At 45.0% G+C, this 25941-nt stretch overlaps 2 protein-coding genes across 8 annotated transcripts in view; one reads left to right on the top strand and one right to left on the bottom strand.

The window, feature by feature from the left end:
- On the top strand, positions 1 to 20616 carry dync1i2a (dynein, cytoplasmic 1, intermediate chain 2a). 4 transcript variants are annotated; one of them, XM_029633594.2, is made up of 17 exons: positions 1 to 109; positions 2172 to 2289; positions 2600 to 2714; positions 3540 to 3630; positions 4944 to 5003; positions 5346 to 5461; positions 10429 to 10521; positions 10743 to 10905; positions 11039 to 11138; positions 12135 to 12260; positions 13323 to 13469; positions 13645 to 13758; positions 14193 to 14326; positions 16746 to 16890; positions 17189 to 17329; positions 17549 to 17674; positions 19537 to 20616. In XM_029633594.2, the coding sequence occupies exons 2-17, from the start codon at positions 2182 to 2184 to the stop codon at positions 19648 to 19650; spliced, it is 1893 nt and encodes a 630-aa protein (XP_029489454.1). In that variant the 5' UTR covers positions 1 to 109; positions 2172 to 2181; the 3' UTR covers positions 19651 to 20616. The 4 variants fall into 4 exon arrangements, with proteins under 4 accessions (XP_029489454.1, XP_029489470.1, XP_029489462.1 ...); XM_029633602.2 differs by lacking the exon at positions 1 to 109 and adding an exon at positions 158 to 312; XM_029633610.2 differs by lacking the exon at positions 4944 to 5003 and having other exon boundaries at positions 2 to 109.
- LOC115109007 (electrogenic aspartate/glutamate antiporter SLC25A12, mitochondrial-like) overlaps positions 20512 to 25941 on the bottom strand; it is a 20679-nt gene continuing 15249 nt past the window's right edge. For all 4 annotated transcript variants that reach the window (XM_029633553.2, XM_029633574.2, XM_029633567.2 and 1 more), the window contains 5 exons: positions 25096 to 25236; positions 23704 to 23842; positions 23268 to 23426; positions 23031 to 23121; positions 20512 to 21167 (listed from right to left, as the gene is read on the bottom strand). In XM_029633553.2, coding sequence (XP_029489413.1) covers positions 20954 to 21167; positions 23031 to 23121; positions 23268 to 23426; positions 23704 to 23842; positions 25096 to 25236 — 744 coding nt within the window. In that variant the 3' untranslated portion in view covers positions 20512 to 20953. The remainder of the gene's footprint in view (positions 21168 to 23030; positions 23122 to 23267; positions 23427 to 23703; positions 23843 to 25095; positions 25237 to 25941) is intronic.

The following is a 25941-nucleotide window of genomic DNA, read 5'->3' on the forward strand; positions in this document are numbered from 1 at the left end:
CTAGATGTCCCTCTTCGGCATTCGTAATTCCGCATTGGTTGTGTTGGCAAATTTAGGAAAGGATCCTGGGTTCCTGATTCAAGCGATTGGAAAGCTTAGGAGAAACCAGGTTTGTTACCAAACTACAAGTGAAACGTGGAGCGTACTTTTTTTGTTTTACATATTGTTGCTAATAAAAACGTTTTGCGATTTAGTCGCCATGCCAGCCCTCCCGTTGTCTTTGAGTTGGCTGGCTAGCAGGCCGAGCTGACTCACTTGCACTTCATTGTGATATAGCTAGCTAACGTTAGTTGAGAATCTTAACTTTACAAGGTAAGCTGAAATAAAACTTCATGTTAAATAACGGTAGTTATAAAGTGTTTGCGACATATTCAGCTACCTAATCAATGCTTTCAACTTGAAGAGATCAGGATGCCAAGTCAGTCATCAATTATTTAGCTCGCTAGTTTAAAAAATGTTGTCTGTCACTACACACAGTGAGGGGATTCGATTAAGGCCCGGGTTGCCCCGGTGATAGGAGATTGTTTCGGGAAAGCCTCCTGGGCTTTCGTCAGCTTTGTCTGTCGGCGAAGTATGCTAAACACAAACAAAAGTGACGTAGTTATTAGGTTAAGCACGTGGAGTAATGAGTTGGATTCTGTGTTGTCGCATGCAAAAGTGGTTACTTTTGATAAAGCCGTATTGTATTCGTCACATGCTTCGTAAACAACAGGTAGACATATATATTCCCAATGAAAACTAGTTTGTAAATTCGAACATATATTTGATGGAAAATAGATGTTTATGGACGATGCACCATGCTGCCTTGTTGTGACAACATGACCCGAGTGGCGCAGATGACTGTTCGATTTGAGGATTGCGTTTCTCCCTCACAGTATTTGTCCGTTCACTTCTCACGGGCTTTAGTCCGGTGCACAGCGACTCATGTTAATATAACTCCCTCACTGGGTCAGTGGCTGGGTGGGGCCGCAGCTAGCTTACCAACGCGATAAATTGTGTCAGTAAAAAAATAACTCATTTTTTTCTCATGTGTTGAATTTTTAGATGGTACGGGATATGTACACAATGTTGGGGCTCTAGTAGAAGTAAATGTGATGCAAGAATATGCTGCTCAATACTCATCATGGCTTGACCAGTGTCTGTGGTGGCTAGACTAGTTACTTCTCGGCTCGACTCTTGCCAGCATCGCTTATGTTGGAGCTCTAGATTATCTCTTCTGCTTTTAAAATTATTATAATAACATTTTTTTTTTAAACGAAACACTTTTTTTTTAATAAGAGTTAGCTAACTGAAGTCAAATACATTTGACTTTTGCAGAAGTCTGAATTCTCAATTAACACCTTGAAAAAGCATGTTTTATTGTCTGTTTTTGTCAGCAGAATGCAAATGTATGAGTTAAATAAACACAGCTGCATCAACCACATTGTTATCTCAAGGTTGATCAAATTTCATGTGCAAAAGGGGTTTCACACTGCGCAGACCATCTTAAAAGGAAGGCTTTTACACATCTATTTCAATATAATAGCTCAGACCTCCATTCATTGTTTTAAATTGTGCAATTAGGACAAATGTCTTGAAGTGGTCTCTGTGTTGGATCTGGAAAGGGTCAGGTGCTGTGGAGGATGTGAGGGTTGATTAATGCTGTATGCAGAAAATATAAAGCCTCTTGAAATTATCAACTTAATCTCTAAGAGTGCATTGTGAAGTTGAGTAGACAAAAGAGCCTTGAATGGGGCTTTGGACCAGGAGAGGGTTTTACAGCCCAGATGGTCAGGACCCTGTTAATGGAAGAGCATCCATCCTTTCTCTGCCTGGACAGTAGTGTGCTCTTGAACCAAATTATCTGGGCCCTGCTGAAACTTAATTCATGATAAAAACCTAGCAGTGGTCCCCCTAGTTAAATGGTTTGACCTGGTAGATCAAAGGAGCAGGTGCTATTCTCGTTGATTTGAAACGTTGAAACAAAGGAGTGATCTTATTACACTTTCAGAACAGCTCATGAAATGTGCTTCTGACCATACTATAGTCTATATTCCAATGTATAGCCTAACTCGTGGTTATTTGTGAGAGACAAAAAAAATAACACCTGTACAAATAATGGCAAATCAGACTTCTGTAAAATGTTGTAGGTCACTGATCTTGTTGTTCTGAAGTGTGTTTGTGTCCTACAGTGTTGGCATCATGTCAGACAAAAGCGAGCTAAAAGCGGAACTTGAAAGGAAGAAGCAACGCCTGGCTCAGATCAGGGAGGAGAAAAAAAGGAAGGAAGATGAGCGCAAAAAGAAAGAGGTTAGTACATGCTTATAGGGACTTACCCCCTGAACTAGTCCTAGCGCATTCTGCTCAGTCTCTGAGTAGGGCTATTTGAGTGTAAAGAGGAACAATAGCTTTGATTCCATGGAAAATGTACAGATTCTACGGTTAGACTAATTGTTTTTATTAAACTTGCCAATTAAATTTATTTTTTATTTTTATTTCACTAGGCATGTAAACCAGGCAACTAATTCGGACTATCAGACTCGACCGCTCCATCAAACCCTCTATTTCTCGTGCTTACAGCCAGGATACTAACCGTGTATCTGCTCTGCTTCTCTCCCAGGCTGACTCGAAGAAAGATGCAGCCCCAATGGATGACTCCGACTTGGAGAAAAAGAGACGTGAGACAGATGCCCTTCTGCAGAGCATGGGCATCACGTCAGCTGATGTTCCTGTTGGTAAGAAACCATGTACCAGCAGATTTTTAATAGATCTCTGCACATTTGCTATTTACAAGGACGTGTATTGTGCCTCTAGTGTAGACCATCTGACTCTTGACATGTGTAAGGTGAATGCACCAATTTGTAAGTCGCTCTGGATAAGAGCGTCTGCTAAATGACTTAAATGTAAATGTAATGTGTTTTTCTAAACTGAGATTTATGTGAGAGAACATTGTCACCAAGCTAACAGAAGGGGGCAGAAGTGGTCCATAGTAGATTAATTAATGTTGCCTAATGACTGGCCAGGCCTGTCAGTGTGTAAACCAGAATCTTTGCGATTGAAAAGTAGGGAACTGATGCTATGAATGAAATCAGAAAATTAAATATAATAAATCTAAGGTTTGCCAAGGTTCCTTAGAAATGTAAATAGTTTTTTTTTTAAATGACAGTGACATGATTAAATACTTGTTTGTATTTTAAAATTTGACAACTCTATTTTTGCCTCAACTTCTCTACCATGTCTCATCCATTCACTTTTGGTATGCTGATGTGTGATTAGTTGTTTGTAATACTATTGGTATTTGTCTTACTGTTGAATTGTCCCTTCCATTTTCACAGCATATGGCATGAAATAAATAAAAAAATCTTTGTATTTTCTCTTTTGTGCTGCTCATACCCACTCCTTATTTGCCTTTTTGCATGCCAGATTAACATGTGTGTGTATATATATATATATATATATTACCACTCCTGGGACCCCAACACTACGTACTTTTACGCCATTGTGAACAGACCAGCCTCTGCGCATAGTAACAGAGGATACCTGTCTGTTTCACTATCTAGTCCCTCCTCCCATGTCTCCAACCTGCAAATCCGTGGGCACACCAAGCGAGGCAGGGAGCCAAGACTCAGGCGACGGCGCCGTGGGACCCAGGTACAAACACCCCCCAGTCTAATGTTTAATGACAAAATGCTTTAATTTCTCTCTGCAAAGAGCCTTCATCCTCTAAGCACAGTGCAGCGTTGCTGTAATTTAGGTTGTGATGCGTGCAGGTGCTTTTAATCGCAGGAATGAATGAGGGACTGTCTCTCCTAATGTCTGTGTCATTTTGAAGGATTTGTGTATCACAGGTTTGAGCAGGTCTCTTCTCTATAAATCCATGTCACAGCTGGAACAGTAACCTCGCATCTAGGTTTTTAGTAAGATATTGCTAATGTTCTTACAATAAAATGTAAACTATCGTTAAGTTAGTTTGACTAAATTGACACATGTGCATTTTGCCTTATAAGCTATGCCCATAAACATGTACAGTTTTTGAGATCACAGTACGGGTGTTCTTCTCAAAGTAACACACAAATGCCCACCAACAACGCTTTGCCATGGTTTTTCATGCAGTCTAAAACCTAGCATGACGCACTTGTAAAAGTAAAGTAGTTTTTGCAGAGCACGAGGTTCCACATTGTTCTAGATTCGTATAGCACTACACAGGGTAAGCTGATGCATTGAAGAGTGTACATGAACAATATCCCATCTGAAGCATGGTGTTGCATGGTATATGCAGTACCATTAAAGATAATGATTACTAGCTTATGCTGAGGGTGTGCATGTTCATTTTGTTTGTGTTCTGTTGCATTAGGATGGTCCTAAATGGACAATAAAACAGCAGGACTGTGCAATGCCTGGGGGACATCTTAACCCCTAATTAGAGCCCCGGCCCCCCTGCTGAAACTCTAGATCCCCCAGTGTCCCATCAGGGCCAGGGAGCTCTTCCTCCACCCCAAGGCTCTACGTGTTGACTCGTTTCCCTCAGCAGCGTGGCCATTTCCTACACACATGGAGGTCATGTTTTCCCCGCAGGGCGCTCCCTCACGTGGGAGTTCAAGCCGTTGGCGTGACACAGTTCAGGCCTCGCCAGTCCCTCAGGCTGCCTAATTACACCGTGTCATCACACTCTCAGGACCTGTGTCCACGCATTTTAAACAGATACTGTCCTTGTTTTTTTTAATTGTTTTTTTTTTTAAATGTGGAAGTGCCTACTAGAGGGTTGTTGTGGTAACCTCGTTTTCCCAACCTCTATGTAAAATGATTCACGCAGTGTTTCTGAAATGAAATCCTATGCAGTCAATTGGTTTGTAACCGGTGTTTTTCAGTGTGGGCATGTTGCGTGTATATGTTCTAACATGTATCCTCTGGGTTATGCCTGCTTTCTCTCACTAATGCTGCCTTCTTGCTGTGACACTAACCAGGACTCTCCACTGGGACTCTGACCCGTCCACTCTTCAGCTTCACTCTGACTCTGAGCTGCGGTATTGGACACTACCTTCTTTTCAACCTCTAGTGTTGTTGCTCTTCTTGACCCGCTCAAAGCCGCCATTTTATATCAGAAGAAAAGTGTGTAGCTTGGTGGCATCTTTCTTTGACCTACATACACGCTGTTATCCTTCCTTTCCTTCTCCACGAATAAGTGATTATCAGAAGACAAAATCCCCCATCGGTCTTAAAGGCAACTTCAGCTTTGAGGTGCTAATGAAAAGGCGGCAATATGATAGTACCGTTGTGTGCTTTGTCTGGGCTGGCCCTAGGTTTATGTTTTTGTTTCAGCTCTCCTTGGCCCTTCCATGTGTTCTGAAGTTGTGCTCTGCTTTTAGGCGGGGACCTCTGAAGATGGGCATGGCCAAGATCACCCATGTTGACTTCCCTCCAAAAGAGACTGTGTCGTACACCAAGGAGACCCAGACACCTGTGATGACCCAGCAGAAAGAAGGTGAAAGCCTGACTCAACTACTCTAGACACTTTTAGGAGTTGATATTTTCAGAACACAACTAAAGTGTGTGTGTGTGTGTGTGTGTGTGTGAGATGTGGCCGGCTGGCCTGTGGGAGCAGGAAGTGAACACGGAGTGGAAATGATCTGGCCTTACCGAGCACAGAGATGAAAGCTGGGGGAAATTGCAGGGGCCCCCGAGAAACATAAGAAACCAAAGGAAAGATTAAATACACACACGTATGCCCACTCCTCTCTCAACTCCCATCCTCAAACCAATAGGGCCTTGCTACAATAAATGTGCAGGTTGAGAGGGCCAGAGCGAATGGGGAAGAAAGGCAGTAGATTGGCTAGATAGGAAGTGCTTTGTGCATGCTCGGCTAATGTATTGGAAGCATGTCAATATGTATGTTATTGTTGCACAGCAGCTTTCATGTGGTTGTCTATGCGTATCTTTAAAAGAAAAGCATATTTACTCAAAGTCCACATGTGCAATATTCTGATTACGCCCCTCGTTTGTCTTTGCTAAGATGCAGTTCAAACACTCTCTCGGACTGAAATCCATCTTAGTTGTTTACACTGCTTTATCAGCAAGACATGTCAGACTACCCTACTGCTATAAAGAGGGGCAATGTAACCTAGCTGTTTAAAAAGAGTGTATATATATATATATATATATATATATATATATATTTACACAGTGAGTGATTTTAAAAATGTTATGATTGCGGATTTGTGTCCGTAGAAGTTTTGGTTGATGAACAAAAGGTTGATTGCCTGCATGGGCTAGTTGTCTTTGTGCTTGTGAAGCAACTCCTCTAAGTTCCCCCTTCACACTTCAAACTGCATAGAACCAAGTTAGTTCCCTATCATTTCAATCTCCCGTGGAAACGATGCCAGATGACTTGTGGTGATTTGTCATTGAGGATTGTGAATTGCCTGCAGTCTGGCTGTGAACAAGTTGTGTGACTCTGGGGGGAAAAACAACCAGACCCAGTGAAGAATGAAGAGTGGAGCTCTCTCTGTCTGTTCTGTGGAGGCATAGGGACTCTCTCTCTAGGGCATTGTAACACTGTGTTAAACAAGGATGGTTTCTGCTGGCTGTTCAACACTAGACCCCCCCCCCCCCTCCACTCTCTCTGTCACTCTGTAATCATTTCATCAACTCTCTTGCTTCCCTGTCTTTTCCCTTCACCCAATAGGCACATAACAAAACACACTCAGTGACATTGTGCGTTTTCGCGGCATCACTCCTGGCACTTGGTGAGGCGGCGTTCCCTCGGCTGTTCGCACCCTTCTGTGCATATTCCATGTTGGGGGTGGAGTCGGGCGTGTGCACTGATTTGAGCGATTCATCATGTTGTCAAGAGGAGGCGACGGCACGGCACACAAGGTCAGCGGGCGGTGGCATTGGAGGGAGGTGCTGCCGTGCCATGCTCGACAGAGAGCGCGGGGGTGGAGAGGGAGATCCCAAATGGTCCCCATAGTAGAACAACCCCTCTCTGAAAAAGGCACAAAAAGCTAATTAGTCATCTTTAATTTACATAGGGGGCACTGGTCCTTCCAGCTCCCATCCTCTAGACCAGGGGTTTTCAAACCTCTCCTCGGGGGACCCCCAGGCGTTCCCTGTATTTGAACAAGTCCACAGCTATCACACCTGATTTTTAACTTGTCAACTAATCAGCAAGGGCTTGAATAGGCGAATCAGGTGAAATAGTTCACGGCTACAACTAAATTGTGAAACTTCTGGGGGGGTCTGATGGGAGAGGTTTGAAAGGCACTGCTCGAGACTCTCTAATATAGGCTACTAGGAGTCCAGTGTAGATGCAAATGTTGTGACCTGGTGGGAAAGTATCTATTAGTTTGAGACGTTTCCCCATAAATCTTAGGCCCAACAATATTTATAAAAGTAATACTCATTGTTTATTTGGGATGGCTGTAATTCCCATTCCAGGTCATGCAAGGAAAAGCAGTGAATCAGCCCCCCCCCCCCGTGTGTAGAAATCAAATGTTGTGGTAGCCTATATCAAGAACGTTAGTGAGTTCAGGCTACAGCAGTAGACTTTATGCAATGTCAATAAGTGCTGCTTAACAAGAGGTTGTAATTATGGGAAGAAGATATGGGGAAATTCATTGAGTGGTCTGCCTGGAACTCTGTTTGAAAAAGGCTTCAGGCAATACAAGAGAGCATTTGAGTACATTTGAAATATGATTCATTTCAATTGTTTTAATCACTTGGAATTCAGGGGAAGGCTATAACTTTTAATCACTAAAGGAACTCAACAGCCTCTTGTTCGAAGTGGCACTCTTTGAACATTGTCTCATTTCATGCGCTTGGCACTTGATGATTAGTACCCCTTAACTGACTGTATTGTTGAATTAAGTTTAGACCCAGGCTACCATTTTTAACTAGAATTTCAGCATGCTCATATCAATTCTAGTAGAGTTTATTCCAAGGTATGAAATGTGAAAAAATAACCAGAAAGAAAGATTTCTAGGGTAGATAATATTTGTTTTTTTGCTTAATCACATCTTCTCAGAAAGGTAATTTTTGTCTCAATCCTTTGTTTGTTGCGAGAGAAAGAGAGCCTATATAAAGTGATAGAGATGCAGAGAAAGTGAGGTAACCAAGTATGTAAACTCAACCAAAGCCTCCCATTTTAAAGCAGACTGAACCCTGATTAACCTGCTCATCAGAATAGCAGTAGGGTGACTGCTGAAATCTCCCGGGTTGTGTTGTCCCTCTAGTAAATCCGTATGTGACACTTGTAGAAAATGTGATGTAGGCATATGCTATGCACGTAAACCTATTTTGGAGCTTGACCTGCTTCTGATGGCAGCAAAATACATTTGGGGCATTATGGTGTTTTTCTGAGATGTCAAATTATTTTGCCGTTCATTTTAGCTGGCAAATGCAAGAAATAGGAGAACCGAATGAAAAGGAACCTTGTCGTCTGTGGTTTGTGAACAGTTGTTATGAGTAATTCTGTTTACTTTAGACTTGAAGGGGAAGGACATTTTTCATTTACGGATTGAAAACTAGCGGTGAATTGAATGACGCCAAGGCGCGTTCTGTATTTAGCGCTAAGTGGGCTCTCTCTCTCTACTGACAGACTGTGTGCTGTCTCCTCAGCTCATCTAGAAAGACCAGCAGATGGAAGCTGAGGTTTGTGGAACAGCCTTTAGTAAACTGACACGTGTAAAAGTCAGATTTGTGTTGTCCATCCTGTGGCTGTGGAGGCGACGGACACACCTGCAGTGGGGAGTAAAGGTCATTAGTTTTGTACGTGAACAACACACTGGGGCCATGTCTCGTTTGCATTAATATAGTGTCTATTGACAAAGAACTTTGATTACACCTCCCTCTCCCGGCACCCCTCCCCCAAAAGCTTTTATTTCTCTGGTACAAAAGCCATAATTGGGCCTGCTTTGAGGGGAGGTGTCAGTGTGCAGGACATGGTTGATCCGTGTTGAATTCTGTTAAATGTTCCCCCCCCACCCACCCCCGAATCTGTCCTCTTACCCCAGCAGGGTCACCAGGATCACTAGCTTTTCTCCAAATGGCCATTTTGGCTGGCAGGTGCATTATACCCTTTATTTTCAGATTGTCTTTCCGCTCCTAATGCCTGGCAGGTTGATTGCTCTGCCTGCCTCGCCGGGGGAAACGGCTGACGAGCGCGGCCGGGCCCAGCTGAAAGACAGTGATTACTGTTTTCCTTTAAGCCTGATTGAGGCCCTTGAAAGGAAAGATTTTAACCTTCTCCTTTGGGTCTCAGGGTACGGCCGTCCATTTGAAATGGCTCGTCATCAACGCAGTTCTGTAAACTTATCAGAGCACCCAACGTCCTCCCACCTAATAGGAAGGAGGGAAGAGAATCACTTTATATGGGAAAAGTGACAGATTACCTTATCATAGATCTCAGTGGAAATGGAAAGGTTGTGTGCAACGCTGCTGCCGTTAAAGATGAACTATGCATACGCAGAGCTCTAAAAAGGTATGGAAGTAACACACTGTACATGTTCTCATCCACGTGAATGTGTTTGTTTAGACGGCCTATTTATGCATTGAAGAGGCGTGTATGGAGAGGGGACGGTGATGTGTTGGAGATAGCAGAGTTGTCTAGTGTGTCTGAGCCAGCGTGTGGTTTTGCCAGCTGGTCCGGCCTACAAGCTGTATTTTGTCGTACGTTCTACGAGGTTGAATAGCAGTCTGTGGACCCCCTGGTGGGGCGGTAATTGCACAGGCTTGCCGTTCAGAGAGAGACTTGTCTAGGGGCGGCCAGGCGGGAAACCTCTGTGCCATCCTCATGCCACCTTGTAGTAGAACAAGACAATCGAAGCAGCGCCATCTGGTTAGCACCGTCCTGTCAGCTGGTCAGGCCATTGGGAGTGGGCCTGGGCAGCTGCTCCCCGCCCGCTGGCCCCGGTCCATGGCCCCGGCCCCTGGCCTGGTTAGAAGGGGGGACTTGTTACTGGGACATGGAGGATATGGCTGCACTGACAAGTGCAAGCCCCCTGTTGAATAGCTGCGTCTCATTAACAGGAAGAGGGGGAAAGGGGGGGGGGGGACCCTAGGACCCAGACCCCTGCTGCGTCACCCCCTCCACACAAATGACAACTTTAGAGGCGCAGGTCCTTTCAGAGAGGTGACATTGTGTTGTCAAACCAAACGATTGGGAATAATTTCATTCCCATACCCATGCTAGCCTGCTTAACATTCAGTGTGTTATATTGAGGAGAAAAACAACGTTGCGGCGGTAGACTAGTACTCATTAGGAATGAACCAAACATTGACACAGAATTGCAGGATCAGTTGTTACTTCAAACCATTGTAATTCAAATAAGCCATTACTTTGCTCATTTGTCACTGTCAAATTTGGCGTCACTCATTTTGTCTCAACCATGAAATATAAAGCATTGCCAGGTTTATGTGGTGTTCAACTGAAATCATGCACCTTTGACCCAACAGAGGAAGAAGAAGAAGAGGAGGAGGAAGTTGCTCCACCACAACAAGTGCTTGAGGCCCAAACAGAGAAACCTGTCCAGAAAGAGGAGGAGGAAGGTAGGAGTTGTGGTGTTTAAACGAATAACAATTGGATCTCTTTGACGTCCTCTTCATTGAATAATCTTGCAAACCGTTTTTTTGTGGGATTTCTACATCAAAGTTTTGTATGACGTCCCTTTTTTTGTTTTGGACTTTTTAAAATTTGAATGAGACAACTCAAACCTGTTAGATGATTCTGTGTCTTTTGCCCGTAACGTTTCCTGTCCGTTTGTCTGTAGCACCTCCACAAGAGCTGACCGAGGAGGAGAAGCTGCAGATCCTCCACTCTGAGCAGTTCATAACCTTCTTTGACCACAGCACCCGCATCGTGGAGCGGGCCTTGTCTGAACATGTGGACGTCTTCTTCGACTACAGTGGTCGCGAGATGGAGGAGAAGGAGGGGTTAGGAAAGCTCTCCGATAGACGAGTCCCATTTCTTTGATACCTTTTGAGTAGAAAAGGGCTAAATCATGTCGCTGTTTAGTAATAGGAAGGAGTGTGGTATTGTTATGACTGTGACTATGCTGTTTTCTAGTGAGATCCAGGCAGGGGCCAAGCTGTTTCTGAACAGGCAGTTTATGGACGAGCGCTGGTCCAAGCACCGTGTGGTCACCTGTCTGGACTGGTCCGCTCAGGTAAAAACATGCTCCGGGGTGAAGTGTCTCCTAGGTGCAGATCTAGGATCAGCTTCCCTTTTCCAATCCTACACAGCACCCGTCTGTCAGCGTTGGCTCATGATGCAACCTTTTCACTGACTCAGTCACTGAGTGGCAATGCAAGCAATAGTTATTTATGGTTTCACTGGCCCCTGTGTCTTTGTGACTCATGTCAATCTGTCTTTGTGTGTTAGGATGCCATTGGTATTGTAAGAAGGAAGTATGTAAATGTATTGTTGTCTTTAACTCCTTCACCACTGCCCTAATTCTGTATGGTATACATGGGACTTATTTTACATATTAGACATTTATCCATGTTCCTCCTGGAGCTGGGATTGCGTCATGCACAAATTGTCACTTAGTACAAGCTCGCAATGATTTGTTTCCCCTAACGTCGCCCTTCATTTGATTCACAGTTCTGCAATGGCTTCGGTCAGTGATTGAACACCAACTCATTGTTCACCACTACGTCGTTCGCTTAGAGCAAAATCCATTCCCTTGTGTTTAATTGTGTGTTCACAAACTGTAAACTTCAGTTGTTCCAATATGAGAAGCAGCAGAGGTTAATGGTTTGTTTACATCTGGTAAGTGGTTGAGAGCAGGTCTTTAAAGCTTTTCTTTCCTCCGCTATTTCTCCTTGTGTTTTAAATGTGCACTGGGAGGGTTGAGTTGGAGTGGCCAACGACCTGGAGTGGCCAACTTTACTACCGTGGTTCACTCGGCTCTCTCAGAAGTCTAGGCTCTAGTCCTTTAACATTATGCAAAGCTGTATCATTCAAACGTTATTTATCAGACTGCGCTGTTGGGGAAAAGTTTCCCGGCCATAAATCTTGTTGAAGGAGGGGCGGTTACGCATTCTGCTAGGCATTCACCGGCACCGCGGAGGGCAGGGGAGGCTTGTTCACATGGAGCCAAGCCTGGGGGCCATGACTACTTCCTCTTGACATTCATTTGGGCTGATTTGTCTGTCACCAGTATCCTGAGCTGCTGGTTGCCTCATACAACAACAACGAGGAAGCCCCCCACGAGCCGGACGGGGTGGCCCTGGTCTGGAACATGAAGTACAAGAAGAACACGCCGGAGTACGTCTTCCACTGCCAGGTACTAAAGCAACGCAGGGCCCTCCCTTTCCCTCTGCCACATGGGTGGCTTTCTCCCTGACGAGTGTGGCACACCGCCAACTATCCCTCCCACCTCTCTCTCTCTCTCTCACCTCCACCCCCCTCTCTTATCCACATTGTGATTTCACCGGGCTGGCATTCACCTCCTCCACATCTATCCACAAACACATGTTAGTGAGGCGCCGGAGAAGAGCAGTGTTGTAATAGCTGACTGGGGTCCAAGAGGCTGCAGCAGTCGTATTAAGTGTGCTGTGCAGGGCTGGAGTGGTTATCATGTGTGTCTAAACAAGGGCCCTGTGTTCAGCAGAGAGAGAGAGAGAAGCTCCTCCGCGAGCTTGCCTTAATATACTGCATGCCCTGCGGTTCGCAGACTAAGGCAGGTTGAGTAGAACCACATGTTGCTGCTGCCAGAGCGGATGTAGTCCCAGGCACATTGCGCCGACGAAATAAAACTGAGCAGAAGTGTGAACTCATTTTTCCTCATGCCTCTAAGTGGGCGGGAAATGCAATTTTTCCTCACCAGGTGTCACCTTTTGTGTTTAAAAAAAAAAAAAAAAATGGTACTTGGATGAATTAATGATTACATATGACGACTACATGTTTTAGGATTTACAGGGGATGTGTTTCAGGCTACGGGGAAGGTAGGGCTTGGACCAGTAACCCAGAAAGCAAGGAAGGAGATTTTACAAATAATAAACTAGCATGAATAATGTAGACCTATCCTGTCGTGAGCAGCCTCCAGCAGAAGGCTCTGCCGTGAGTGGTGAAGTGTGAGTCATGGAAACCCCGGGATTGTTAGTTTTAAATATGAAAATAAGCAGCCCGTTATGCAGCAAGCTGGTATACTGCTGCAGAAGCCTGAATGGCTCAAGTCTGTATGTTATTTTGAGCAGGACTGAAATGGGGACTGCACACAGCAGTTTTTGATTGGAGGTGACATTAGACGTATATTACTGTCGCCATTCCGCTGTGCTCTCCATCTCAGCAGACGCTAACATGGCATTCTCTTTTCTTTTTCACCCTCCCCCTCTCTCTCTGCCAGTCTGCAGTGATGTCGGCCGCCTTTGCCAAGTTCCACCCTAACCTGGTGGTGGGGGGCACCTACTCAGGGCAGATCGTTCTGTGGGACAACCGGAGCAACAAGAGGACCCCTGTACAGAGGACCCCCCTGTCAGCCGCAGCACACACGGTAACACTGGGATGGAATGTCAATCAACCATCACCAGAATGTATATTGATCTCAAGTTGCATTTGACACACACAATGGCAATTAGAGGTGAGTGCAGGAACATGGTTTCGTTGGCGTGTCGTGAACAGCCTCATTGTGGGGCCCTGTTCCTCTCTCTCTCTCTCTCTCTATGCAGCACCCAGTGTACTGTGTGAACGTGCTGGGCACCCAGAACGCCAACAATCTCATCAGCATCTCTACTGACGGCAAGATGTGTTCCTGGAGCCTGGACATGCTGTCTCAGCCGCAGGTACCACCCATCAGTCACCTACCCGCCACCACACTGACATGAGACCGTTCAGCCCGTTCTGCGCACACAACACGTCGGCCCATTCATAGGGCATGTCAAACACCGGGACCTCACTAGAACCCTTTTGTTTTACGTAAAACCTTTCATTTTGCGCTCAACTCTTTTAAAAAAAAAAAATTATTATTTTTTCTCCCAAAGTCAAGGAAATGATCTCCGCTAGCAATGTTGTTCCGACGCCGCTGCCAAACCCACCCATGTCAAATGTTAATCATTTATAAAGTGCTAGCTGAATTTAAATTCTGCATTAATAACCTGTCAAGTGAAATGTATAGGCTGTGGCTAGGGTAGTGTGTGTGTGTTAGCATGCAGGCTGCGCAGAGAGAGCTGGTTGTGAATGTTATTCTGCTCCCTCCCGCCCTCCTCCTACTCTACAGGACAGCCTGGAGCTGGTGTTGAAGCAGTCGAAGGCCGTCGCTGTCACCTCCATGTCTTTCCCCCTCGGGGATGTCAACAACTTTGCGGTGGGGAGCGAGGACGGTTCCGTCTACATGGCGTGTCGTCATGGAAGGTACACCCCCTTTGTCCCCATCCTCGTCCCCTCTGGCTGGACAGACACCTCCAGGAAACTGAGGAGGCTTGTTAGGCCCCGGTTTAAAACATAAATATATCCCCCTCACTTCCCCAAGCAATATGAATCCAACACTTGATCTCCTGCTGTTTTGAGGTTTTCATTCCTACCCCAGTCATCCTGTTTTGCTTTAGCTTCTGTCAGTTATGTTTGTAAAGGTCGCCCAACCTAAACAGGGCACACATGGAGGGGAAACAAATCATTTTTTCCCTCTTTTCTTTTGGAGGAGTTCTCCCTCGGAGTGAGGGAGCTTGTTTAAAACTGGGTGTCCCAAAGAGACTAGAATCTGAAGTTTGTTGCACAATGCTCTCGTTTGAGCGAACAGTCAGTGTGTCCGCATGTGGGGCGACAGAGCAACATGGCTGAACTCGGAGTGCTGCCTGCGACGGAGAGCCTGGTCTCTACGGCTACGGTGTTAACGTGGATGTCCTGCATTATGCCCAGAGACCGCCGAGAGGGGATAGTTGCTAGGTTCTGCGTTGCAGGTTCACCTCGGTAATTGAGGGACTGATTTTTCCACCTCATTTACAATGGTATGATACTCTCATCCCAGTTAATAACGCATAAGCATCACTCATGCTGGGTATTTACCTCTCTGCGTAATTATCAGGGCCACAGCTCTGCAACATTTGACTCTGGAGCTGAATGCTGTCTCTCTTTCCCCACTGGGCTGGGAAACTACAGGCATGTTAAAATGGGAATTCTCTAAATGTTATTCTCAAAGTAAATTGAGACAAAAAGGAGGTCTTAACCAAACCTTGTGTACTATAAAATTCAGAAATATACTGAACGAAAAATATAAATGCAACAATTTCAAAGATTTTGCTGAGTTAAAGTTCAATTAAGGAAATCGGTTAATTGATAAATAAATAAATTAGGCCTTAATTTATGGATTTCACATGCCTGGGAGGGCATAGGCCCACAAACTTGGGAGCCAGTTTGACCTAATAGAGAGCCAGGCCCAGCCAATCAGAATTAGTTTTTCGCCACAAAAAGGGCCTTATTACAAACAGAAATACCTCCTCCAGCCCCCCAGTTGGATGTACTGCCAAATTCTTTCAAACGATGTTGTAGGTGGCTTACGGTAGTGAAATGTAACATTCAATTCTATGGCAACAGCTCTGGTGGACATTCCTGCAGTCAGCATGCCAATTGCACGCTCCTTCAAATCTTGAGACGTCTCTGGCATTATGTTGTGGCCTTTTATTGTCCCCAGCACAAGGTGCACCTGTGTAATGACCATGCTGTTTAATAACCTTCTTGATATGCCACACCTGTCAGGTGGATGGATTACCTTGATAACATGCTCACTAACAGAGATGTTAACAGATTTGTGAACAAAATTTGAGAGAAATAAGCTTTTCGTGCATATGGAACATTTCTGGGATCTTTTATTTCATCTCATGAAACATGGGACTAGCACTTTACATGTTGTGTTTATATTTTTGTTCATTGTATATGCTGGCGTATTTAATGTACAGTATATTTAGTTGGTAATGATATCACAGTATACACTAGGTGTACAAAACATTAAGAACACCTTCCTAATATATTAAGTTACCCCCAGAACAGCCTCAATTCGTAAGGGCATGGACTCTAAAAGGTGTAAAAAGCGTTCCACAGAGATGCTGGCCCATGTTGACTCCAATGCTTCCCACAGTTGTGTCAAGTTGGCTGAATGTTCTTTGGGTGGTGGACCATTCTTGATACATGCAGGAAACTTTTGTGTGGGAAACCCAGCAGCGTTGCAGTTCTTGGCACCAACCGGTGCACCTGGCACCTACTACCATACCCCTTTCAAAGGCACCCCGTTCTTGCACATTCACCCTCTGAATGGCACACGTACACAATCCATGTCTCAATTGCCTCAAGGCTTTAACCTTGAATCTCTCCATCTAGACTGATTGAATTGGATTTAACAAGTGACATCAATAAGGGATCATAGCTGGAGCCTCCCGGGTGGCGCTGTGGTTAAGGGCGCTGTACTGCAGCGTCAGCTGTGTCACCAGAGACTCTGGGTTCGCGCCCAGGCTCTGTCGTAACCGGCCGCGACCGGGTGGTCCGTGGGGCGACGCACAATTGCATGTAAAAAATAATAATAATACAATGTTTCCTTATCTTTCTTATCTCTCAGATATAGGACAGACACTTCAGAACAAACTTCCTTGGGGCTAGCTGTTCAATGTGTTTGTATGGGCTAATAGTACTAAGGCCAAATAAAATGAGTAAACCCCTCCCCCTGGCTCAGATAGAGCTTAGACTCTTATTGGTTAATGTATTCATCGAGGGGTTCTTTAAGAAGTGGAACGTGATGTTTGCTAATTATTGCTTTCTTATCTGCTGTATGTCTGGGCCACAGTAAAGCAGGGATCAGTGAGATGTTTGAGGGCCACCACGGGCCTATCACAGGGATAGACTGTCACACAGCGACCGGGCCCGTCGACTTCTCCCACCTGTTTGTCACCTCCTCCTTCGACTGGACCGTCAAGCTGTGGAGCACCAAGGTACTGTACCGTCTCCATTAGAAAGCCTGCTGTTACTATTGTGCGTCCCAAATGGCACCGTATTCCCAACATAGTGCACTACTTTTGACCAGAGCCCTATAAGTAGTGCACTAAATAGGGAATAGGTTGCCATTTAGGAAGCAAAATATGTGGTTGAATTTGGACCCGTTTAAGCCCACAATGCTGCATCTTTTTATTTTTTTTATTTTATTGCATTAATCCAGATAATTGTATTTGGCATGGTCAGTTCAATGGGTCTATGTTTTCAGGTGCCACCTACTATGTTTCTCTCTTTCAGAACAACAAGCCGCTGTACTCGTTCGAGGACAACTCGGATTACGTCTACGACGTCATGTGGTCTCCCACTCACCCGGCGCTGTTTGCGTGTGTGGATGGAGTGGGCCATCTTGACCTGTGGAACCTCAACAACGACACTGAGGTACCTGGCGCATGCCCTCTTTACCACAGGTTTTGAACCAATGCAGCATCTATATGGGCGGTTTCCCGGATTAAGCCTGGTCCTGGCAGATTCTCCATTGATAGTGCCGTTTAGTCCAGGACTAGGCTTAATCTGTGTCTGGGAAACTGGCCCATAGTGTGACAGAAATCCAGTCAGTCATCAGTATTGGCGTTGACAGATGAGGTGTTTCTTTTTCAGGTTCCTACAGCCAGTACCACAGTGGAGGGGAACCCAGCCCTGAACCGCGTGCGATGGGCCCATTCCGGCAAAGAGATTGCCGTGGGAGACTCTGATGGACAGATTCTGGTCTATGATGTTGGAGAGGTGAGTGTGTTAAGAGCCTTTACTGTGCCAATAAAAATGCATGGCATTCTTCATAAACTCTGCAAACAAAATAAATGTCCCTTTTTCAGGACCCTGTCTTTCAAAGATAATTAGTCAAATCCAAATAACTTCACAGATCTTCATTGTAAAGGCTGTTTCCCATGCTTGTTCAATGAACCATAAACGATTAATGAACATGCACCTGTGGAACGGTCGTTAGGACACTTAACAGCTTACAGACGGTAGGCAATGAAGGTCACAGATTTGAAAACGTAGGACACTAAAGAGGCCTTTCTACTGACTCCGAAAAACACTAAAAGAAAGATGCCCAGGGTCCCTGCTCATCTGTGTGAACGTGCCTTAGGTATGCTGCAAGGAGGCATGAGAATGTGGCCAGGGCAATAAATTGCAATGTCAGTACTCTGAGATGCCTAAGACAGCGCTACAGGGAGATTGGGCAGACAGCTGATCGCCCTCGCAGTGGCAGACCTATGTGTAACAACACCTGCACAGGATCGGTACATCTGAACATCACACCTGCAGGACAGGTACAGGATGGCAACAACAACTGCCAGAGTTATTTCAGGAACGCACAATCCCTCCATCAGTGCTCAGACTGTCCGCAATAGGCTAAGAGAGGCTGGACTGAGGGCTTGTAGGCCTGTTGTAAGGCAGGTCCTCACCAGACATCACTGGCAACAACGTCGCCTATGGGCACAAACCCACCGTCGCTGGACCAGACAGGACTGGCAAAAAGTGCTCTTCACTGACGAGTCGCGGTTTTGTTTCACCCGGGGTGATGGTCAGATTTGCGTTTATCGTCGAGGAATGAGAGTTACACCGAGGCCTGTACTCTGGAGTGGGAGGGTCCATCATGGTCTGGGGTGGTGTGTCACAGTATCATCGGACTAAGCTTGTTGTCATTGCAGGCAATCTCAACGCTGTGTGTTACAGGGAAGACATCCTCCTCCCTCATGTGGTACCCTTCCTGCAGGCTCATCCTGACATGACCCTCCAGCATGACAATGCCACCAGCCATACTGCTCGTTCTGTATGTGATTTCCTGCAAGACGGGAATGTCAGTGTTCTGCCATGGCTAGCGAAGAGCCTGGATCTTAATCCCATTGAGCGTGTCTGGGACCTGTTGGATCAGAGGGTGGGGGCTAGGGCCATTCCCTCCAGAAATGTCCGGGAACTTGCAGGTGCCTTGGTGGAACATCTCACAGCAAGAACTGGCAAATCTGGTGCAGTCCATGAGGAGAAAATGCACTGCAGTACTTACTGCAGCTGGTGGCCACACCAGATACTGTTACTTTTGATTTTGACCCCCCCTTTGTTCAGGGTCACATTATTCTGTTTCAGTTAGTCACATGTCTGTGGAACTTCTTCAGTTTATGTCATGTTCATACAAATATTTACACATGTTAAGTTTTCTGAAAATAAACGCAGTTGACAGTGAGAGGCAGTTTTTCTATTTGAGCAAGAATTGAGATCTAAATCTAAAATGTTCAATGGGGTTATTCCCTATTTTCCAAGTGGAGGTGAAGGCACTCTGGTAATACTTCATGCTCCATTTCTCCGGACAACAATTAAGCCATTGTCTTGTCAGGAGGCCAGCTATCTGGATGGAGACTGCTCCAGAGGTTCTGTCTGAGTGTGTGTCAGTCATGTCACTGAGTATTGAGCTGCAGATGCAGAGAGCAGCTCTTCCCCCCCCACCCTGATCTCTGCCACTGACAGGTCAAGTCTCTTGTGACAATTAGAAGATTGCCTGTGATCCCATGCCCTCTGGAAGTGTCCCAGTTTCAACAATGTGTTAGTATTTTCACCCATATCAATGCTTTGTCTTCCTCTCCCGCCAGCAAATCGCCGTTCCACGCAACGACGAGTGGACCCGTTTCGTCCGAACCCTGGCGGAGATCAACGAGAACCGGGACGACGCAGAGGAGCTGGCCGCTCAGCGCCTCTCTGCCTGATCGCCATGGAAACTCCAGTCTAGGGACCAGCGAAAGGCTTCATATTGTCAGCCTTGTTTTGATTGGAGGAAAAGACGAGATTTGCGACAATGTTCAGGCGTGTGGACATCTTTTCTTTGGAAACATTGTAGTCAGATTTAATACACATAGCTACTTAACTGGGATAGCCTTCTACTTCGGCTGGTTTAAGTACACCAGTCTCCGATGGGATAACTAACAGGGCTATCTATCAACCTCAGACACTACAAGAAACAAAGCCATCTTCTTACTCTGCAATACAAATCAGTTGGAACTCTTTTTCAACGACTCAAAAACCAGAATGCCTTAACGGTACCATGTCTGAATCCATACGGTAGTGTTGTGGGTTTAGCTTCAGTTTCACAGGCCACTCGACTTGTTTGCGGTTACACCACCTCGAGCATGTGTTTGCTGTCCTCATGACTCATGGTTGCTGTTCACCATCTGTGCTTCGATGCCCGTGTCCACTTCAACTGCAGTAGACCCATCACTACACACAGGAATGTAGTGGTCTCATCATACATCAGCCAGTGTTTTTCTATGTTCCTTTAACCTAGATGCACAAGATCTCCACTTGTTTTTGTACTATATGGACAATTGTAACCTTCAACTTGACTATTGCTCTTAAACTAAATTTGACACTTAAGATATCAGAACCAGAATCTTTAGAAGTTTGATCGAGGGAGAACTACCTGAAGATATTATGCTGTATTGGAAAATTGCTTAATGTGTTGTATGAATTCAGTATCCATACTTTATGGTGTGTCTAAGCAAAAGCATTACTTTGTGTGACCTAGATATTACAGAGAATGTCTTCCACGAATCTCAATGTACTTTTCACAATTAAAATTAAGCCATTTTGATTTATTTCAACAAAATACAATAGATACATTTAAATGATTTCCCAAAACCCTGGTCATGATTTCAAAATAAATACTTTTGAAAACATCTGTACATCCTTTCAAGTCTCTGAAATGTGATTGACGAGATGACATCCTCACCAGCCTCGCTTTGAGGAATGCTGTAGTGACACCACTCATTTTCAATGAAAAATGTCTCTCCACAGAAATAAAAAATGTACAGTAACATTGTGCGAGCTATACAAAGACTAACCAAGGAAGCACTATTCATGCAGCATTCAGAGTAAGTATTTCAAATGCCTTTGAATGAAGGAGACCATTTTCTTTACCATTTCAGAGGACTGAAGGGACAGATATTTTAGGACACGTGACTCAAGGAGCATGCAGCCATTTAGCAGTTAAGTGTTGAGGGGGAGACAGACAGCCTATGAGGCTGTAGGCTCCTTTTTGGTCGGGGCTGGGGCTTGGCTAACAGACACCGCTCCAGAAGACTTGAACTTGGGTAGGTGTAGACCAAACTTGTTCTCCACGCCAGCGAATGTGGCAGCAGCTAGACGGTAGCCTCCTATGTGGTCGGCACTTATAGGGGGAAGGTCTGAGATCCTCGACTTAGGAGTTGGCTCAGAGCCGGTGGGGCGACTGGGGGCAAAAGATTTAGGAAGGATAATTAACATACAGACAATACTTCAGTTCACTTCAGTTCACTAAGGGTGAACCCAGTGGCAACCTGTAATTCAAAGTTGTTGCCTGTTTTACATGTTATTTTGGCATTAATACGTGTCCCATATCAGTTTGCAAACTTTTTTTTTATAGTTAAAGCCGCAATAGAAACATGGTCTCTTTTTTGCTTTCTTGAGTAAGGCAGCTCCAAAATGCAGGTGTTTCAGCCTAGCTTAGTGCTTTCTGTGGTGGAGGGGCAGCCAGTGGAAAATACAGAGCGTAGGGGTTGGTAATCTTCTCTATTTGCGCCGTGATTGGCTCAGTGTTCTGTCACTCATGGGAGCTAGAAATTTCAAGCCCCCTTGGGTGTTGCCATAGATTTACATTAGATGTACCCATCCAAGAACACTCAAGGTCATTGGCCACAGATAAAATTCTGTCAAATCACATTATATCTCCCGTATCTTTGATTAGACTCATGTCAACATAAAACTTTCTAAATCTTAGCTAGCAAACTAGACAAGCAGTATTACGTCAAATCTACTGGCAAATCCTTTTCAATCCTTGTCAGATGAAGAAAAATTATAGATCAAACGTATCGGTGCTTATCGGCCATTGGACATTACACAACAAGTTGGAAATCGCAAATTCAACAATGAGTGGTTTGGAAGGAATCAATGGCTAACCAAGTATTGAAGAGAAATCACTGCTATTCGGGAGAGAGGGTATGTTGTCCAAGTCTGGGTTTAAGGGTCTCTTTTCCAAGCTTAAAAGGATAAACATCCACACGGGGGGGGGCTCTCTGACTAGGAAAATAAGTTTTGAACAGCCATCCAACTCGGAATTCCAAGTCGGGAACTCGAGCCTCTTTCTGGAGCTCCGACCTGAAGATCACTGACGTCATGATTCAACCTGTTTTTTTTCTGAGTTCCCAGTTGTCTTGAAAGCACCATAAATCCACAGAATGCCAGACTTTGTTTCATGACAAAATTTGCCCACAAGAAAAACGGCTGCGCCACCTTCCTGTTCAAGTGAGCACAGCAGAACGGTGAGTCCAAAAATGTATTGTGTTCTGCTGCATAAATGATGTAATATGCCAGGGAGATATGTATAATGTAGCTAATAAACTAATACTAAGTGTATGTTGTGTAGAAAGCTGTAAGTAGCCCATGTGCCTCACTCTAATAATTTGGTCCCTTCCCCCTTCATAACTTAGCCTACCGTTCTGACTTTGTGGTGCACATGTAGCCTGTTTTAGAGGAATGTAATAATTTAATATTGTAAGAGCTTTCATTGTCTGCTTATATGCCCCCTTTTTTTATCCTACGGTTCTGACTTGTTCTGAATTCTGAAAGTGCTGAACAAATAGTTATATTGATAGCTAAGTCCGTCCTTGCTCGCTCATTAATGTCTTAATCAAAATTACGGATTGCCTCTTATGCGCTCGTCGTTCCCTTATGCCATAGTTTGTACATCTAAATTGTCAGTAGAAACCACATTTGTTTAAGCAAGTCAGCCATATCAGCTATGTTTTTTAAAAAGGCAGTAAATGAGGCTGAATGAACTGTTTCACTGCCAGACAAGGCTCCGCTGATAGCCAGGTGTAGCGGTGGTAAGGATTCACTCCATGGTCCTGAAAAGAAAGCTCTGCTGTTGGGACAGATTTATGTAGGCCTTAACAGTTTGTGGGCACCATTTGTCACGGTTATAGTGCAATTAATGTATTGTTTAGTGTTGTGTAGTGCCTTTGCTGGCATGCATCCCCCATTTGTTTGTTTTGTTTGCCCTACCAAGATTTACATACTAAAATTGCCACTGGGTGAACCAGACAGAAATACTCACTGTCCTCCAAAGTCAATGTAGAACCATCTCTGCAAGAGTTCATAAGTCACCAAGGTTACACCAAACTGTGGCGAGGACCTGCAGACACGGGCTGGTGGGAGAGACTTTGAAATTACAATGTAGGATTTCACATTTTTCTCTGATGTCTTCAAGAGAGCAATTATGGGAGCCAAGGAGTGCCTCATTTCCCGGTCATGAAACTGCTCATTTGTGGAGCGCACGCATGTGTGTGCTTACCTCCTGCTCCTTTCCACAGGGCCCTGAAGCCCTCCTCAGCAATGATCTTCCTGAAGCAGTCTATGACTCCGTTGTATGTGGTCTGGCCTGCGCGGGCCGCCACCTGGAGCCTGGTCTTGATGACATCAGCAGGGGTCACCAGGGAGGCAGCAGGTATACCTTAGGAGGTGTTGCACAACCCACATAATGAGTCATTCTCACTATGCAGGAATAGTATCACCACTGATGGCAAGCAGAGTAGTACAACGCCAGGTTTAAAATAGAAAAGGAATAGAATGTCCAGTCGTTTACTGTACATATTTTTTTTATCATATATAGAATATATATGATAAAACATTCAATTGATTGAAGCATTTATTTAGGCCTCTAGTATACTATACTATGTCTATAGGTTGAGATGGTGAGGTTTGCAGCAATGGTTGTTAGTGCTAGCTACCTGCTATGGCACCAGCAGTGAGCAGCTGCAGAGGTCCAATTCTGCCCTGTTCGTCTGCAAACTCAGCCTTGGTGTGGGCGTACACAGGGAAGTAGATGGCAGAGAACGGGATGTCACGCAGAAAGCAGGCTTTCGCTCCCTAGGACACACAAACACAAAAGGATTTATTTTATATAACCCAAAATGACTACACCTGCAAAAATATCGCATTTTCAGTTTTATTTATTTCACCTTTATTTAACCAGGTAGGCTAGTTTTAGAACAAGTTCTCATTTGCAACTGTGACCTTGCCAAGATAAAGCAAAGCAGTTCAACACATACAACAACACAGTTACACATGAAATGTACAGTACATGAAATGTAAAATGCATTTGGACCTGCCTGAATTTCTGTAAGATATTTGCTTAGGATAATGCTTACCGAGTGCTTTAAAAAATATATTCTATACTAGAAATACTGTATAGAATATTGCACAGGTTTATTTGGAATCATCAACTACAAATGAGTTAAGTGGTGTAGACATCTGGTCTCATTAGTCCAGATTTGGACTACTGTACTGAATATTGTAATGTACTGAATATCTTCCAAAATATGATTGACCCTGATGGTGGGAAGGTAGGGCAGTGGTTGAGGCGGCCGCTGTGGCTTTGGGATGATCTGGCCTGGGAGCTCCAGTGGATTATTGTTGGCAGGCTGTGAGCCTCAGCCAACCCACAGAGGAACCTGGCGGTGCGGTTGATCACAGCAGGAGCCAGAAGGCCCTCAGGCAGCGCTGCTCCCCCCATGGTTCCCCCGGGGCCCCCAGAGAACTCCCTCCCTCCCAGCCCAGCACACAGTCTCTCAGACACACACACAGAGACTACATTAACATGGACCCATGGTCTACTGGGCCCATCCACAGGGAGGAAGTCAGTCACTTTTAACAAGCTCCACATTGTCTGCTACTCATTAAAATATGAACCATGAACACATTACTTGAGATGTAAGTAAACCGACTAGAACTTGGAAAGGAGCAGTAGCTAAGCATAATTTACTGTTGGTTGTTGGCAGCTGTGGTCTCTCTGCATGTTAAACACTGTTTTGGAAATAAATAATATGATTGTAACAATCAGTAGGGAATCTAGCTAGTCAACCTACTGCAGACTGCGCCTGCTCATCAGAACTCTCATATTGCAAAAGTGTCTTATGTAATATCAGCATTGATACACAGTCATACAGTATTTATTGTTCAACACCACTGCAACATAAACTGTTAAACTACAACATAAACTACCACATAAACTATGTCACCTTGCGGGTGACATCATGCAGGGGTTATTAACTTAGGCTATAACAGAGGTTTTAAGAGGTGATGTGGTAAGTGAAGCTGCTGATGTAGAGGGGTTTACCCACTTTGTAGAGGCCAAAGAGGCCCAGGTCCCTGACCACGGTCAGGGCACCGACCCTGCGGGCCGTGGTGATCTCTCCGGCCACCTGGAGACGGATCTTGACTATCTCCAGAGGGTTGGTGAAGATCACCTGTGATCCTCCAGCCTGCAGAACACAACTCAGGTTGAGAGTGAGAAGAAACCAATGGTACATGTCACAGTGCATCCGTAACTGAAGCGTGATAAAATCGTAGGTCTCAATCTGCAGAACCAATTTTATACACTATTTTTTGTCTTTCTTTCTGTAGTACTTTGTCGCACAAACAAAATCTATAATTATAATGAAAAACAAATGCAATCACTTACAGTAAGTACATCAAGACAATCATACATGTTTTGTTTTTACTTGTGTCCCATGATTAGGAAGGGGTTAATAGGTTTTACAACATCTCAGGGGTCAGCCTGTAGTGAGGATGATAATGTCTAAGCATTTCACCCCAATAAGCATTTTCAAATTAGCTTGGTAAACTCAAACACAAAAGACACTCTTTTCAAGTGCTGATGTCAAGCTGTCAGAAAGTGGCCTTGATGAGAGCAGGAGAAACAAGCAGGCATTGAGGGAGGAAACAGTGGGGTCAGGGGAGGAACAGGCAGGGTGCGAGGAGAAGCCTTGCTTATGGCTGGAAGGCCCTGACCCCGACAACAGCCCTCTGCCCCTTCCCTCTCCCCCGGGCACCTCCTGTGGAGGGGTGAGTGGCCCAGCCCAGCCTCGCCCCGCACACTTCCCCAATTCACCCCACTCCCAGGGGAGAGCGTTGAATCACACTGCTCTGCTCAGGGCCCTGGCAGGGACGCCCCAGGGTGCAGCCAC

This window comes from Oncorhynchus nerka, linkage group LG3 (assembly GCF_034236695.1).
Source record: "Oncorhynchus nerka isolate Pitt River linkage group LG3, Oner_Uvic_2.0, whole genome shotgun sequence".
In the NCBI taxonomy this organism is placed as follows: Eukaryota; Metazoa; Chordata; class Actinopteri; order Salmoniformes; family Salmonidae; genus Oncorhynchus; species Oncorhynchus nerka.

What these genes read in the sequence shown, in the direction of transcription:
- dync1i2a (XM_029633594.2), top strand. Translation starts at nt 2,182, where the DNA reads ATGTCAGACAAAAGCGAGCTAAAAGCGGAACTTGAAAGGAAGAAGCAA. An exon ending in ACCTCAACAACGACACTGAG is followed by an intron (nt 17,330 to 17,548) that starts GTACCTGGCGCA and finishes TTTCTTTTTCAG; the next exon opens with GTTCCTACAGCCAGTACCAC. An exon ending in TGGTCTATGATGTTGGAGAG is followed by an intron (nt 17,675 to 19,536) that starts GTGAGTGTGTTA and finishes CTCTCCCGCCAG; the next exon opens with CAAATCGCCGTTCCACGCAA.